The sequence below is a fragment of the Phaseolus vulgaris genome, chromosome 11 (assembly GCF_000499845.2).
Source record: "Phaseolus vulgaris cultivar G19833 chromosome 11, P. vulgaris v2.0, whole genome shotgun sequence".
Taxonomy (NCBI): Eukaryota; Viridiplantae; Streptophyta; class Magnoliopsida; order Fabales; family Fabaceae; genus Phaseolus; species Phaseolus vulgaris.
In genome coordinates this window covers 27,793,863-27,807,503 of record NC_023749.2, presented here as the reverse complement: position 1 = coordinate 27,807,503, position 13,641 = coordinate 27,793,863, and the positions used below count along the sequence as shown (strand labels likewise).

General features: G+C 44.6%; 1 protein-coding gene and 1 pseudogene across 1 annotated transcript; one reads left to right on the top strand and one right to left on the bottom strand.

Moving 5' to 3' along the window:
• Positions 1–5,117: 5,117 nt before the first annotated feature.
• LOC137838459 (uncharacterized) lies at positions 5,118–5,816 on the bottom strand. The gene has a single exon (XM_068647705.1). The coding sequence runs from the start codon at positions 5,814–5,816 to the stop codon at positions 5,118–5,120; it is 699 nt and encodes a 232-aa protein (XP_068503806.1).
• Positions 5,817–11,786: 5,970 nt separating this feature from the next.
• Positions 11,787–13,314, top strand: LOC137822280 (trans-resveratrol di-O-methyltransferase-like; annotated as a pseudogene).
• Positions 13,315–13,641: the final 327 nt, after the last annotated feature.

The following is a 13,641-nucleotide window of genomic DNA, read 5'->3' as shown; positions in this document are numbered from 1 at the left end:
AGGTTGAGGGAAAGAGCGCCGGACGGGAAGAAGAAGCGAGAAACCGCCCAGAGGAGGCGAGAGAGCCGGGAATCACCAGGGCGGTAATCGCCAGGGAAACTAGGCCCAAACCTGTCGAGGAGTGGCTCGAGAGGGAGATCGGGGGCAAGGTCTTCAAGTTGGGAAGATCTTTGGAAGGTGAGCTCCAAGACCAGATCGCCAAGGTGATAGAACGGAATCTGGATGCTTTTGCATGGTCTGCTTCAGACATGCCGGGAATCGACCCCGATTTCTTGTGTCACCATTTGGCAATGGACACACAGGTCAGACCAGTGCGACAGAGAAGAAGGAAGTTTAATGAGGAGAGGAGACAGGCGATTAGGGATGAAACGCAAAATCTCCTCACCGCAGGCCATATCAGGGAGGTCCAGTACCCTGAATGGTTAGCTAATGTCGTGCTGGTAAAGAAGAGCAACGGGAAGTGGCGCATGTGCGTCGACTTCACAGACCTGAACAAGGCTTGCCCAAAGGATTCATACCCTTTGCCAAGCATAGATGCCCTGGTTGACAGCGCAGCAGGGTGCAAGTTGCTGAGTTTTCTGGACGCCTTCTCAGGGTACAACCAGATAAAGATGCATCCCATGGATGAAGAGAAGACCGCCTTCATGACTGAGAGGTCGTGCTACTGCTACAAGGTGATGCCCTTCGGGTTGAAGAATGCGGGGGCCACGTACCAAAGGTTGATGGATAAGGTACTTGCACCAATGCTGGGGAGGAATGTGCAGGCGTACGTAGATGATATGGTCGTGACCTCGTTAGAGAAAAGTAGGCACGTCTCAGATCTGAAGGAGCTGTTTACCACGATCGCCAAGTTCAGATTAAAGCTGAACCCCGAGAAGTGCATTTTTGGCGTGGAGGCAGGGAAGTTCTTGGGTTTCCTCTTAACTGAAAGAGGAATAGAGGCAAATCCTGATAAGTGTGCTGCCATCTTGCTCCCTATCTCGTTTCGTGTCAGCTAGTGGAGAGAAAGGCCATCCGTATTTCCAGTGCTTGAGGCGAAACAATAAGTTTGTCTGGTCGAAGGAATGCGAAGAAGCTTTCGTGAAGCTTAAAGAGTACCTGGCGAGCCCGTCGGTTTTGTGCAAACCTTTGGTAGGAACCCCTCTCAGGTTGTATTTTGCTGTAACTGAGAGGGCGGTGAGTGCGGTGCTCGCCCAAGATCAAGACCAGGCTCAGAAACCTATCTACTTCGTTAGCAAGGTGTTACAAGGCCCAGAAGTAAGGTATCAGGCCTTGGAGAAAGCTGCACTGGCAGTCGTATTCTCAGCGAGGAGGTTGCACCACTATTTTCACAGTTTTACAGTGCTGGTGATGACCGACTTGCCTATCCAGAAAGTCTTAAAGAAGCCCGATGTAGCTGGGAGAATGGTGAAGTGGGCAGTGGAGCTGTCGGAGTTCGGCATCAAATATGAACCCCGAGGACCGATCAAGGGGCAGATTTTCGCAGATTTTGTGGTCGAACTCTCGTCCGAAGCAGCACGAGTTGAGGGGGACGACTTTCTTTGGGTACTTTCGGTGGACGGATCGTCTAACCAGCAGGGCAGCGGTGCTGGAGTCATTCTAAAAGGGCCCAACGGCGTGCTGATAGAACAATCCCTGAGGTTTGCCTTCAAAGCTAGCAACAATCAAGCAGAGTATGAGGCGTTGATCGCAGGCATCTTGTTGGCTAAGGAGATGGGGGCTAGGATGTTGATGGCTAAGAGTGACTCATGGTTGGTCACGGGACAAGTAACAGGCGAGTTCCAGGCCAAGGATCCACAAATGGCGGCTTACTTGGAGTATGTGCAAGAGTTGAAGGGTTCCTTTGCCTCGTTTGAGGTGGTGCATGTACCCAGAGAGCAAAATGCCCGAGCTGACTTGCTAGTCAAGCTCGCCAGTTCGGGCAAGGGGGGTAGGCAGAGCACGGTTATTCAAGAAACTCTGAAGACGCCCAGGGCGTTTGTGGAAGACCACCAAGTTCTTCAGATAAGCAAGTCGACGGAGAAAGTGGCGAGGAGTCACAGGTCCTTGACCAAGGAGACCTTGAGATCGCCGAGAATAAGAGCATGTCGAGGGGAAAGGGTGAACGTGGCGCAGGTCTGCGCTACGCATAAGCCAGACACATGGATAACGCAATACCAGCGCTGCCTGGCAGATGGCGTTCTCCCGCTGGATCCGACGGAGGCTAGGAAGATAAAGAAGAACTCCAGCAAGTTCACCATGATCGATGGCGAGCTGTAGAGGTTTGGGTTTACACACTCATTCCTAGAATGTGTGCACGGAGAAAAATGTACAAGAATTATGGCCGAGCTCCATGAAGGCATATGTGGGAGTCACGTCGCGGGTCGAGCTCTGGCTGCAAGAACTCTCCGTGCAGGTTATTATTGGCCAACGATGAGGGAGGACTGCAAGAAGTATGCACAATGTTGCAAGCAATGTCAACAGCACGCCGATTGGCACAAGGCGCCTCCAGAAGAGCTGAAGTCAATTTACAGCCCTTGGCCGTTTCATACTTGGGGAATTGACATTCTGGGACCTTTCCCATTGGCGGTCAGGCAGATGAAGTACTTGGTGGTGGCGACTGAATATTTCACCAAGTGGATCGAAGCGGAGCCGGTAGCGCAGATCACCGCACATAAGATCAAAGTCTTTGTGTGGAAGAACTTCGTGTGCCGGTTTGGTGTGCCTAAGCACCTAGTGTCGGACAATGGAACTCAGTTTGCGAGTCACCTGTTGAAGAAGTTGTGCGAAGAGGTGGGAATACAGCAGATGTTTGCATCCGTCGAGCACCCACAGACAAATGGCCAAGTAGAGTCTGCCAATCGGGTGTTGTTGAGAGGTTTAAAGAGAAGGTTGGAAAAAGCTAAGGGATCATGGGCTGAAGAGGTACCCCGCATAGTTTGGGCGTACCATACCACTGAGCAGTCAGGAACCCACGAGACCCCGTTTAGTTTGGTTTATGGATGCGACGCGATGATTCCAGTTGAAATCTAGGAAAGCTCGCCGAGATTCCAAAACTTTGTGGCGGAAGACTCGAGGTCTGGATTTAGGAAAGAAGATTGAATCTGGATTTACTGGATGAGGTCAGGGAGGAGGCAAGAGTAATGGCCGAGGCAGTAAAAAGAAGGATTGAGAGAAGGTATAACTCTAAGGTAATGCCAAGGCAATTTAGAGAAGGCGACCTGGTGATGAGGAAGGTCCATCAGTACGAGATGGAGAACAAGTTATCGCCAAAGTGGACGGGACCGTTCAGAATAACCGAGGTGCTCGGGAACGGCGCCTACCGCTTAGAGACGTTAGAAGGAGGGGCGATTCCTCGCACCTGGAACGCCACACATCTCAAATTATATTACAGTTAAAGCTTTGTAAGTAAAAACGAACATGAAGAGTTTACATGCTTTCTGTTAAAACAGTTTGAAGGGGGCACTCTTTTTTCCCTAAGGAGGGTTTTTAATGAGGCCACCCAATAAAGAAGAGTTTTCAAAGTTTAAAGTTTCTGAGATTGCATGCTTGTTGTTTCGAAAGTTTTAGAAAAAAGACCTTATCACTCGTACGTGATCTAAGGCAAAGTTATGCTGCATGCTTTTTAGTAAAAGTTTTAAAGGGCCCATCGTTTTTCGGCGATTCGCGGCATCAGTTAAAAGTTTTAAAGTCCCCATCGTTTTTCGGCGATTGGCGGCATCAGCTAAAAGTTTTAAAGTCCCCATCATTTTTCGGCGATTGGCGACATCAGTTAAAAGTTTTAAAGTCCCCATCGTTTTCCGGCGATTGGCGGCATCAGTTAAAAGTTTTAAAGTCCCCATCGTCTTTCGGCGATTGGCGGCATCGGTTAAAAGTTTTGAAGTCCCCCATCGCTTTTCGGCGATCGGCGGCAGTAGTCAAAGTTTTAAAGTCTTCATTGTCTTTCGACGATCGGAGGCACCAGTGATGATTAAAGACCTCAACGCTCTCGTGCGTCTTGAGGCAAGAAGAGAAAAAGTCCTCCTCGACTTTGAGCGAGTGCAGGCAAGGAAAAGTCCTCCTCAACTTTGAGCGAGTGCAGGCAAGAGAAAGTCCTCCTCGACTTTGAGCGAGTGCAGGCAAGAAGAAGTCCTCCTCGCCTTTGAGCGAGTGCAGGCAAGAACAGATTGAAAGACCTCTCTGCACCCGCAGATAGAGGCATGATTAAAAGTCCCCAGTGCATCCAGGGGGAGGAGATGTACACCTTGGGCAAGTTGAGGCACCAGAAAAAGTCCTTCTCACCTCAGAGTGAGTTCAGGCAAGATGAACTGAAAGGTCAGGGGTGTTCGTGACCTTAAACGGTTGGAAGGGAAGGAAAACGCCCTTTCCCCCTTTAAGTGAAACATCAATATTGACTCAGTAAGACCAGAGAAAACTTCCACGCTTGTAGGCGGTGCGAAGACAGATAAAATCCTTCTCGTCTTGAACGAGTTCAGGTATGGCGTGAAGGGTGAAAGAAGTTAAAAAGATAGCTAAGGTAGGTTCAAAGAGAACACCTCACTATCCAGCTCATTGCTCTGAAACTCAGGGACGTAGAGAAGAATCCGAAAGGCGCCTCTACCTCCCAGATGAGGGGGCAATGGTCAAGTCATGAAGGCAAGAAAGTTCACATCGCCAGAACCCTACGGCGATCAGAAGAATTCCAGGTGATGACAGGAATAAGGGCTCCCTTTGCTGGGCAGATCAGGTAAACTGTATTGTGATACTAGTTTAAGTTAAAACCTGCTGCCTAGTAAGTAACTTATGTTAAGGTTTATTGCCTTGAGTTCACAAGTTATATTAAATTTCATCGCTTAAGAGTTAATCGTTGCTCAAGTTTTACTTTGAGTTAACAGTTCCATAAATTGTTATAAGATTAACAGTTTGTTCAAGATCGAAGCAGTGTGTGAAAGGTGAGGCTCGAATGTTGCTGAGTTAATTCGTTTAAGCGAGTTTCACCGGTTATGTTGATTAACCACGCAGCAAGTAAGAGGCATTTAAAGCGAAGTATCAGAAAACAATATTTCAGCAGTGAAAATTATATAAGAAGTGGCGACTGTTACATAAGCAGTAATTACAGATAAAGTTTTTACAAAAGAAAAGGTGATGGAGGAAGGCAGCTAGTCTTCGGAGGGTACAATCTTCCCATCCACCACCTCGTTGCAGATCGACACCATGGAAAGGTCGAGCTCGGGGTATTGACATGCTACTTGCTCCAGAGCGGCGTCAAACCCAGCGGTGAGGACTTGGGCGGTGCCTTGCTCGAGCTCTTGTGTTTGCTTCTTCAGCTCTTCCTTTTCCTCACGAGCTCGAGCTAGGTCTTCAGCAGCCTTTTTGCCTTCGTCTCGAGCTTGGGCCAACTCTGCAGCAATCTTCTTGGCCTCCTCTCGAGCTTCGGCGAGCTCAGCAAGAGCATCGTCCCTTTCTTTTTCGACCTTCCCAAGGAGAACCTCCCGATCTGCTGACCTTTTCTCAAGGTTTTCCACCTTGGTTGCATCCGCCTTTTTTGCAGCCTCCAAGTCTGCCACCTTGAGCCTGTAAGGAACCAGCTTGCTTTCCAAGTCGATCTTCTCTTGGACTTGGAGATGTAGTTTCTGGCGCAGGTCGGAAGCTTCCTTGCGAGTGCTCCTGAGCTCAGCATCCATGGCATCCTCTAGCCTTGAGTGTTCAATCTCCACCATCATCAGGTTGCAAGAGAGTTTCTCAGCCTCAACCCTTATCATCAGGTTTGACTCCTTCAGCGCAGAGTTCTCATCTTGGAGCTTCTTGAGTGAGTCTTTCACAGCCCTTGATACAATCGAGGGAAGATCCTCCGCCATCATCTTCAGTCGGGCTGTGAAGGGTCCCAAGACCTGAGGTTGGGAGGTTGGGAGGCTTGAGGTTGTCGTTGGAGGTGCTGGGGGGGTTTGGTGCTGACTCTCATCACCGCCCTCTTCAGTTTGTATGGCAAGGGGGGCTTCTTGGCGTGGTGGTGAGGTCGGAGATTCTGTTATCAAAATGGGCGAGGCTTGAGCACCCTCATCGTTTCCTAACGCAGCCCCAACAATAGAAGTGGTTGAAGGAGGACCCTCTTCGACAGATACAAATGGTGTGGAGGCGCTTGGAGGGTTCTCTATAAAGTTTGGGTCGCTGCTCTCGACCACTGGAGGCGCGGCGGCTAAGGGCGTCGCTTGGACTGGTTGTAGTGGAGCTGGAGGTGAGGGCGGTGTTGGAGTTTGGAGTGCAGGTGGTGAAGAGGGGGCCGCCCTTGCCCTCTTAGTAATGAGGCCATCCTCAGTCTCTTCATCATCCTCTTCTTCCTCATGCACCACTTGAGGAGCTTTCCTCTTAGGTCTCCTCAAAACCAATTTTTTTCCTTGCTGGGGCGGGTAGTACCCCAGAAGAAGTTGGACCTCGGGGAGGAGTTTTGCCTTGAGCGGCGGCGATCTCCACCACCGAGTTGGGCACGGTTTGGGAGCCCGCCGCGAGCTTGTGGGATGGGGCGATCGCCCTCAATTCTGCTAGTTTCCCTTTCCCCAACATGTTATCTGCACAAGGTAAAGAACAAATGAGCAACCAAGGCAGAAGCGAAATATGCAAGTGCATTCATGTAGAGATGACACAAGTAGTACATGGATGAAAGATCAAGGTCAACACAGAATAATAGAAATGCCAAAATAGAGTGGTGAAGACGCTAAGTTAGTGTTAACTTGAAGTGAAGGACTTGGTGTTGAGGAAGGGGCTGACCTATGTGAGCTTCGAGTTGGTCCTCGAGGAACTCGAAGGAAATTATTGAGGCAGTGGGGAAGGTGATGTTGACGACAGCCACGCTTTTCCAGAAGAGACAAAGATCCTTGTCTAACTCCCCCATGTTGTCAGGGCTTCTTGGCCTCCTGAAGCCGTCTTTAGAGTCTTTGTTCCCCTTGTTTACCCAATACAAGGGGAAGTCGTCGAGCAGGGAGGGGTCTTGGTCGTTTTGGCACACCTTCACGAACTTCCCTTTCCAGTCTTTATAAGATTGGTGGAAGATTGAGAAGATTGATCTCCCAGCAATCCCGTTCAAGCTGACCCAGAGGCGATCTCCGGGATTCTTTGCCTCAAACAGGAAGAGGAAGACGTCCAATGAAGCCGGTAGCCCCAAGTGTGCGCAGATAATTTGGAACGCCCTTACGAACGCCCAGCTGTTGGGATGAAGCTGGGCAGGCGCGATGTTGAGCTCGGTCAGTAGCTCTCTCTCGAAATGGGTAAAAGGAAGCCTAAGCTTCACTTTCTTGAAGAAGGTAGCGTAGATAAAGTAGAACAACTCACCGTTGTTCGCCTTATCGTCTGCGCAGATCGGTTCACCCGGGCAGCAGGGTAGCACGACCATTTTGCTATCGTGCTCCTTGTGGATTGAGAGGTCGGATTGATCTCCTTTCCTCAGTCGGTGCACGCCAACTGGGTGGTTATCGAGGAAGTCTCTTTCAGCAGAGTTGGGGTAGCCCAAGGGTAGAGCTTTTTATAGTCTTCTGGAGGAAGGGAGGCTCCTCCGGCGAGTGGTGGAGTTGCCTGGGTAGGGTTGGCATGAGAAGAAGCGGGCCTCTCAACCTGTGCAGTGGGAGCACCAGAGGCTCGAGATGGGTTGCGTATTGATGGAGGATTTGTCCCAGGGACAACCCTACTGGTTTTGGGTGGAGGATTTCGCGATGAAGAAGGAGGGTTAGCGGTGGACTTCGTGTGAGCCATCGCAGGAACTGCAAAGGAAAGAGAAAGGGATGAAATGAAGCTAGCAGAGAATGACTCGATTAGGGACGAAGAAGATAGGATGAACGAACAAGGTTTCGCTGGGATAGACGTTATCAGGGACGAAACCTTAGGTTACGAGAAAAAAGAGATACATCCCACAACGTATGCTTCAGACAGTTAATGGATGATGCAAGCCGATTAAAATGCGACAAATACCAATAGGAGGAGTAAAAGGGGTACCTTTTTGTGATCGGATGAGCGATGAAGAAAGTTGGAGATTGAGAGAGACGAGAAGCTTCGTGGTTCGCAGAGAAAATGTTTGGAGTGCTTGAGAATGAAGAAAGACGATGGAACAGTGAAAAACGCGATGAGTTTAAGGGTTTTCGAACGTTTTAGGAAGCGCAAACGTCAATTAAAGACGACCGTTGATGAAGCCACGTGTCGTGTGATTGAAAAAGGGGTTGGTGGAGCGTCAGAAAGGCAGAGGGTACGAACGTACGGAAATCCGTACCGGCGCCACATAGATCGACGATGACGTGACCTCTTAGTGATCAGGTAATCGGAAGTGATGACGTGGCAGCAAACGATAATATAGGCGTGTTGAACGGGACACCTGGCTAACAGGAGGGAAGTACGTCGGGAAGTTTGTGTAGTCGCCAATTGTTAGCTTGGCGTTCTCCGATATCTAGCATGTGTAACCTGTGGTCACCAGGCTTGCGTCATGGTCGTCGTATGTGAGTTTTAGGCGATCAAGTGGTTAGAGACCGCCGAAAGGGGTACGAGTACGAAGAACGAAGTTATCAGATGATCATTCCCTAGCCAGAAGTCGGGGCAAGGGAACAGTTTACTAGAACATGCATGATGTGCAAGTGAAGCAGATCGTGATAGCGGCAAGCGAGACCACAGAGAAGGTGTGCATGGTGACACCCCGTACTCGCCGCTTAAGTGGTCGCGCTCCAAGGAAGCTATGCACCAAGTTACTCCTCGCATGGGTAACTTAGTCGAATAGCTTGAAGAGTAGAGGTGACGCTCAAGTAGAAAGGGGCTCCAGATGGTGACACGTGTACAGCTGGATGCGAGCCACGTGTCCAGAGGTGTAACCGTCAGGAGAGAGAAAGTGCTCAGGTATATAAGGAACTCTTAACAGACTTTGAGGTACGCTTTCTGAGAACACTAGAGTACGCTTTTCAGAACACTGAGATTCACTGCGCACGGTTCCTTGAGTTTTGATATTCTCTCTGAGTATTTGGTGATTCCGTCACTGACTTGAGCGTCGGAGCGCGATCGGCCGCAGTGGCGCCACTTTGTTTTCTGCAGGTTCTTACGAAGAATTGAGGTGTGGAGGACAGAAGCTAACGTGGTGCGAAGCAGATCCAGAAGGAGAAACCTTTGACGTGGCAAGGCTCTTGCACTCAGGTCAACCGGCTGGATCACCTTTCTTTTAATGTTGTATAGTATTATTTATAAATTAAATATGATTAAATATTTGTATTAATAACTTTTAATATTAAAATTTTATAAATTCAAATTAAATTTTTTTTGGTTCACTTTAATTTTTGTTCATTATATATTTTGTACTAAATCATTGTTTTCATAACATATTTAAATTTGGGATTACAAAATTATAAAAAGATTGTTACATTTTTTATTTTAAAAATTTATATGAGCCAACTTACAAGTACGCAAATCTCAATGATGCGATAAGCCAAATTTATCAATCCGCACTATACACATTATATATTAAAAATTAATTGAAAATGTAGTGTCGACTTGAACGACTCAGTAATTATAAAATTTAATTATTTATTAATGAAAAGTTTCAACTAAACTCACACTAATAGTTGTCGTTTTATTGTTAAATTAAAATAATTTTAGCGTAGACCTGTCTAATGTTAAAGAAATGATAGTATAATTGTGGTCAGATGACCCAACTTGTCTCCCAACGAATCCAATAGTGAAATTAGTAAATCAGTGTTTAGAATCTATGTACAAGAAATAAAAGTTAGCAATAAAAATAAAGATAAAAGGGGTTGAGATACTTGTGCAAAAAATATAAAAGATATTAAAATAGCAATTGAAAAACGGTTGAACTCTAATTTCTTTCACCATTGAATTCTTCACAGGTTCTCTAAACATTAATCATTTCTCAATCCTCCAACAGAGTTAAACAAGATTGAACATGCGTCAATCTTATTCAACAGAAATTCACCAATAAAACATGCGTCTACTGGTTTAATTAGTACCCACATTTTTCATGCATATACTCCACGAGAATGCTTAAGTGTGAATGAAGGAAATGAGTATGAGTGAAGAAGATGAGGAGAAAAGTGTGGATGAAAGAGATGTGTGTGGATGAAAGAGATGTATATGGATGAAAGAGATGTGTGTAGAGAAAAGTCTCCTTAATTGACATGAACATAAAGCTTTTAAAAAAATTAAAAATTAAAAATTAAAACATATTTAATATTATTAGAGTAACCTACTCTAATGTATATATTTTTTTTAAATATTTTTTAATACTCATGTTCTTCAAATTTTATAGAATTTAAACATTTTGTATATATTATCTAGTACCTAAGTATTTTTAAATTTATATGATATAATACGTTAGAATTTAATGTAACGGTTCAATTGATGAAAATATATAATTCAACTGTAATATAGATTAAATCTATATTTTATAAAAAAAGTTGCTGAAGAAGTAATAAAATTAATTTTTATATTTAGAATAAACAAATGTTAACCTATAAGTATTTTTAATTACTTTAATCTCGATATGTACTTGTACCGCCCTGGTAGTCGGAAGTGATGACGTGGCATCAAGTTATTGTATAGGCGTGTTGATGGGACGCCTGGCTGGCAGAAGGGAAGGAAGTCGGGGGGCTCGTGTAGTCGCCAGATGTTAAGTTGGCGTGCTCCGATCTCCAGCACACCAGAACCGGCGGTCACCGGGTTGAAGATGAGGTCGCCAGATGTAAACCCAGGCGACCAAGTGACTAGAGATCACCGAGACAAGCACATCGCCGGAGATGAAGGCAGATAGACATTTCCCAACTGGCCAGAGGATGAGGTCGGGGGACAGCTTGCTCGATCATACACGGTGGAACAGGTGGTGCAGATCATGAAGGCGGCCGGCGAGACCACAGGGAAGGTGTGTACGAAGGCACCCGAACTCGCCAATCCAGAAGAGATCGCGCTCCAAGGCAACTATGCACTGAGTAGTATCATGCATAAGTAACTTAGCCAAAAGAGAGTCAGAAGCAGCGCCCAAGTCAAGGAGGCTCCAGATGATGGCACGTGTACAGCTGGATGCAAGCCACGTGTCCAGGTGTGTAACTGCCAGGAGAGAGAAAGTGTCCAGGTATATAAGAGTTTCCCAACGAACTTCTGAGGTACGCATGTTCAGATTGTCTTCTTTACGCTTGCGAGTTCTAGAGTATACGAGAGAGAACTGGTTCACGGTTCCTTGAGAGTTCTTGAGTGTTACTCTTAGTATTTGGTGGTTCAGTCGCTGACTTGGGCGTTGGACTGCGATCGGCCGCAGCGGCGCCGTTCTGTTCTTTTGCAGGTTCTTGAGGTGAATCGCGGTGAAAGACGGAGGCTGACACGGCGCAGAAGTCGATCCAAGTTTGACGAGGCAAAGCTCCAGCGTTCTGGTCAACAGGCAGGATCAGTACTTGTGTTTAATCCGACAACTTACCTCGTTAGATGAAATTTTAGGATCATTTGTTTAGCATTATATAATTCATGCTAATGACAATTGGAGTTAGTTACTATAATGATGTTTTTGCAATAAATAGATTTTTTTTTTACTTTTAAAATTTGCGGTTAGTAATCATTAAACATATGTGCTATGTTTCTCAATGAAAACAAGGAAATAAACACACACGTGAAATTAATTTTTTTGATAAGTTATTTAATGTGTATAAAGAAATATATTGTTATAAAATAGCACTGCACTCTAAATATCTTGGCGTTTTGTTGTTTAACTGTAGTGAAATATGGGACCGATAGATGGTATTACCAGTCCTATATAAATCCATCCAAGTGAGTTTGCTAATCACAAGTTTACTTTAAATACAAAAATATGAGTATTCACCACGAAGATCAGTCTTCTAAACTATTTTAATCTCAAACCCACATATTGAACCAAACTTTTGGTTTCATAAACTCTATGTGCCTTAAATGTGCAATTGATTTGTGCATACCTGATGTCATACACAAGTATGGCAAACCTATGCCACTCTCACAACTCATTGCTTCACTCCCAGTTCATCCTTCCAAGACTTGCTTTATTTCCCGCTTGATGCAAATCTTGGTCCACTCTGGTTTTTTCTCTCAACACATTGTCACTCATAATAATCAAGAAGTGAGTTATGTGTTAACTGATGCATCTATACTACTCCTTAAGGACCATCCCTTTCGTATGACATGTTTGCTACAAGTCATACTTGATCCAGTTTTGTTCAATCCATGGTTTCAATTCTCCACTTGGTTCACAAATGATGACCCTACACCATTTCACACACAAAATGAGATGACTTTGTGGGACTATGCTAGCCGTGAGCCCAAATTCAATCACCTTTTCAATGATGCCATGACTAATGACACTCGATTGATTTCCAGTGTGGTGATTGAGAAGTGCAAGGGAGTGTTGCAAGGATTAGAGTCTTTGGTTGATGTTGGGGGAGGAACAGGAACTTTGGCTAAGGCAATTGCCAACTCATTTCCACACTTGAACTGCATTGTCTTTGATCTCCCACATGTTGTTCATGGCTTGCAGGAACGGATAACATAAAATATGTTGGAGGGGACATGTTTGAAACAATCCCTTCTGCTGATTCCATCATGTTGAAGGTAAATATTATCTAATTGTTAACTATCTTCTACCTTTAGCAGAGGTAAATACTATCTAATATTAACTATCTTCTTACTACACCTTTAGCACACTTCATTTTCTATCGGTCTATTCTGAATAGTAAAGGGACTTTGATTGCTGATAGATTTTTGTTAGAGATTAATTAAATCTCATTTGTTGATTGTATTGTATGGCTTTTGAATATTATGAAGAAATTATGAAAATCTCATCATGTTGGATACAAAATCTGTGTTTGTGACTGGTTGATCTTTGTTAGATAATCAACATGTCGTTTTTATTGAATATTTAATGTGATTGGATTTGCTTGTGATGTAGACTGTAATGCATAACTGGAACGATGAGGAATGCTTGAAAATCCTGAAGAGATGTAAGGAGGCAATCAAAAACAAAGATAAAGGAAAAGTGATTATCATAGACACGGTGATAGGAAACGTGAAAGGAGACAGTGAATCAGAACAAACAAAGCTCTACTATGATATGGAGATGATGGTGTTGGTTACTGGAAAACAGAGAAATGAGAAAGATTGGGCTAAGTTGTTCTTTTCTGCAGGGTTCAATCACTACAAGATAACTCAAGTTCTAGGTTTCAAGTCTCTCATAGAGGTTTATCCATAGCAATAATAATTGAAAAAGTGAAAAGATGTGTGATATGTTTATTTCTGTAATATGATTTATGCCTTTGAAATAAATTCTGTATTAAGTATTTTCATTTTGATAATAATAATAGTTGAAAAAGTGAAAAGTTGTGTGATATGTATATTTCTGTAATATGATCTATACATTTGAAATAATTTCTCTATTAAGTCTTTTCATTTTGATATTTTTCTCCAATCTATCATTAGAAATAGTTTCTGATTTTACAATCTATCTTTTTTATTTTTAATAACAATTTGCCAAGTGAATAAGTTAAAATTAAATTTTGAAACTAATAAGTAACGTGTGGGTAGAATAGAGGTAATCTATGGAGTTTGGGCAAGAAACTAGGTTTCATGTTTAAAGTGAAAGAGGAAAATATTACAAAACAAAGAGGAAATGAGTTATGTGAAATTAAAATAGAGGGG

What these genes read in the sequence shown, in the direction of transcription:
- LOC137838459 (XM_068647705.1), bottom strand. Translation starts at nt 5,816, where the DNA reads ATGGCGGAGGATCTTCCCTCGATTGTATCAAGGGCTGTGAAAGACTCA.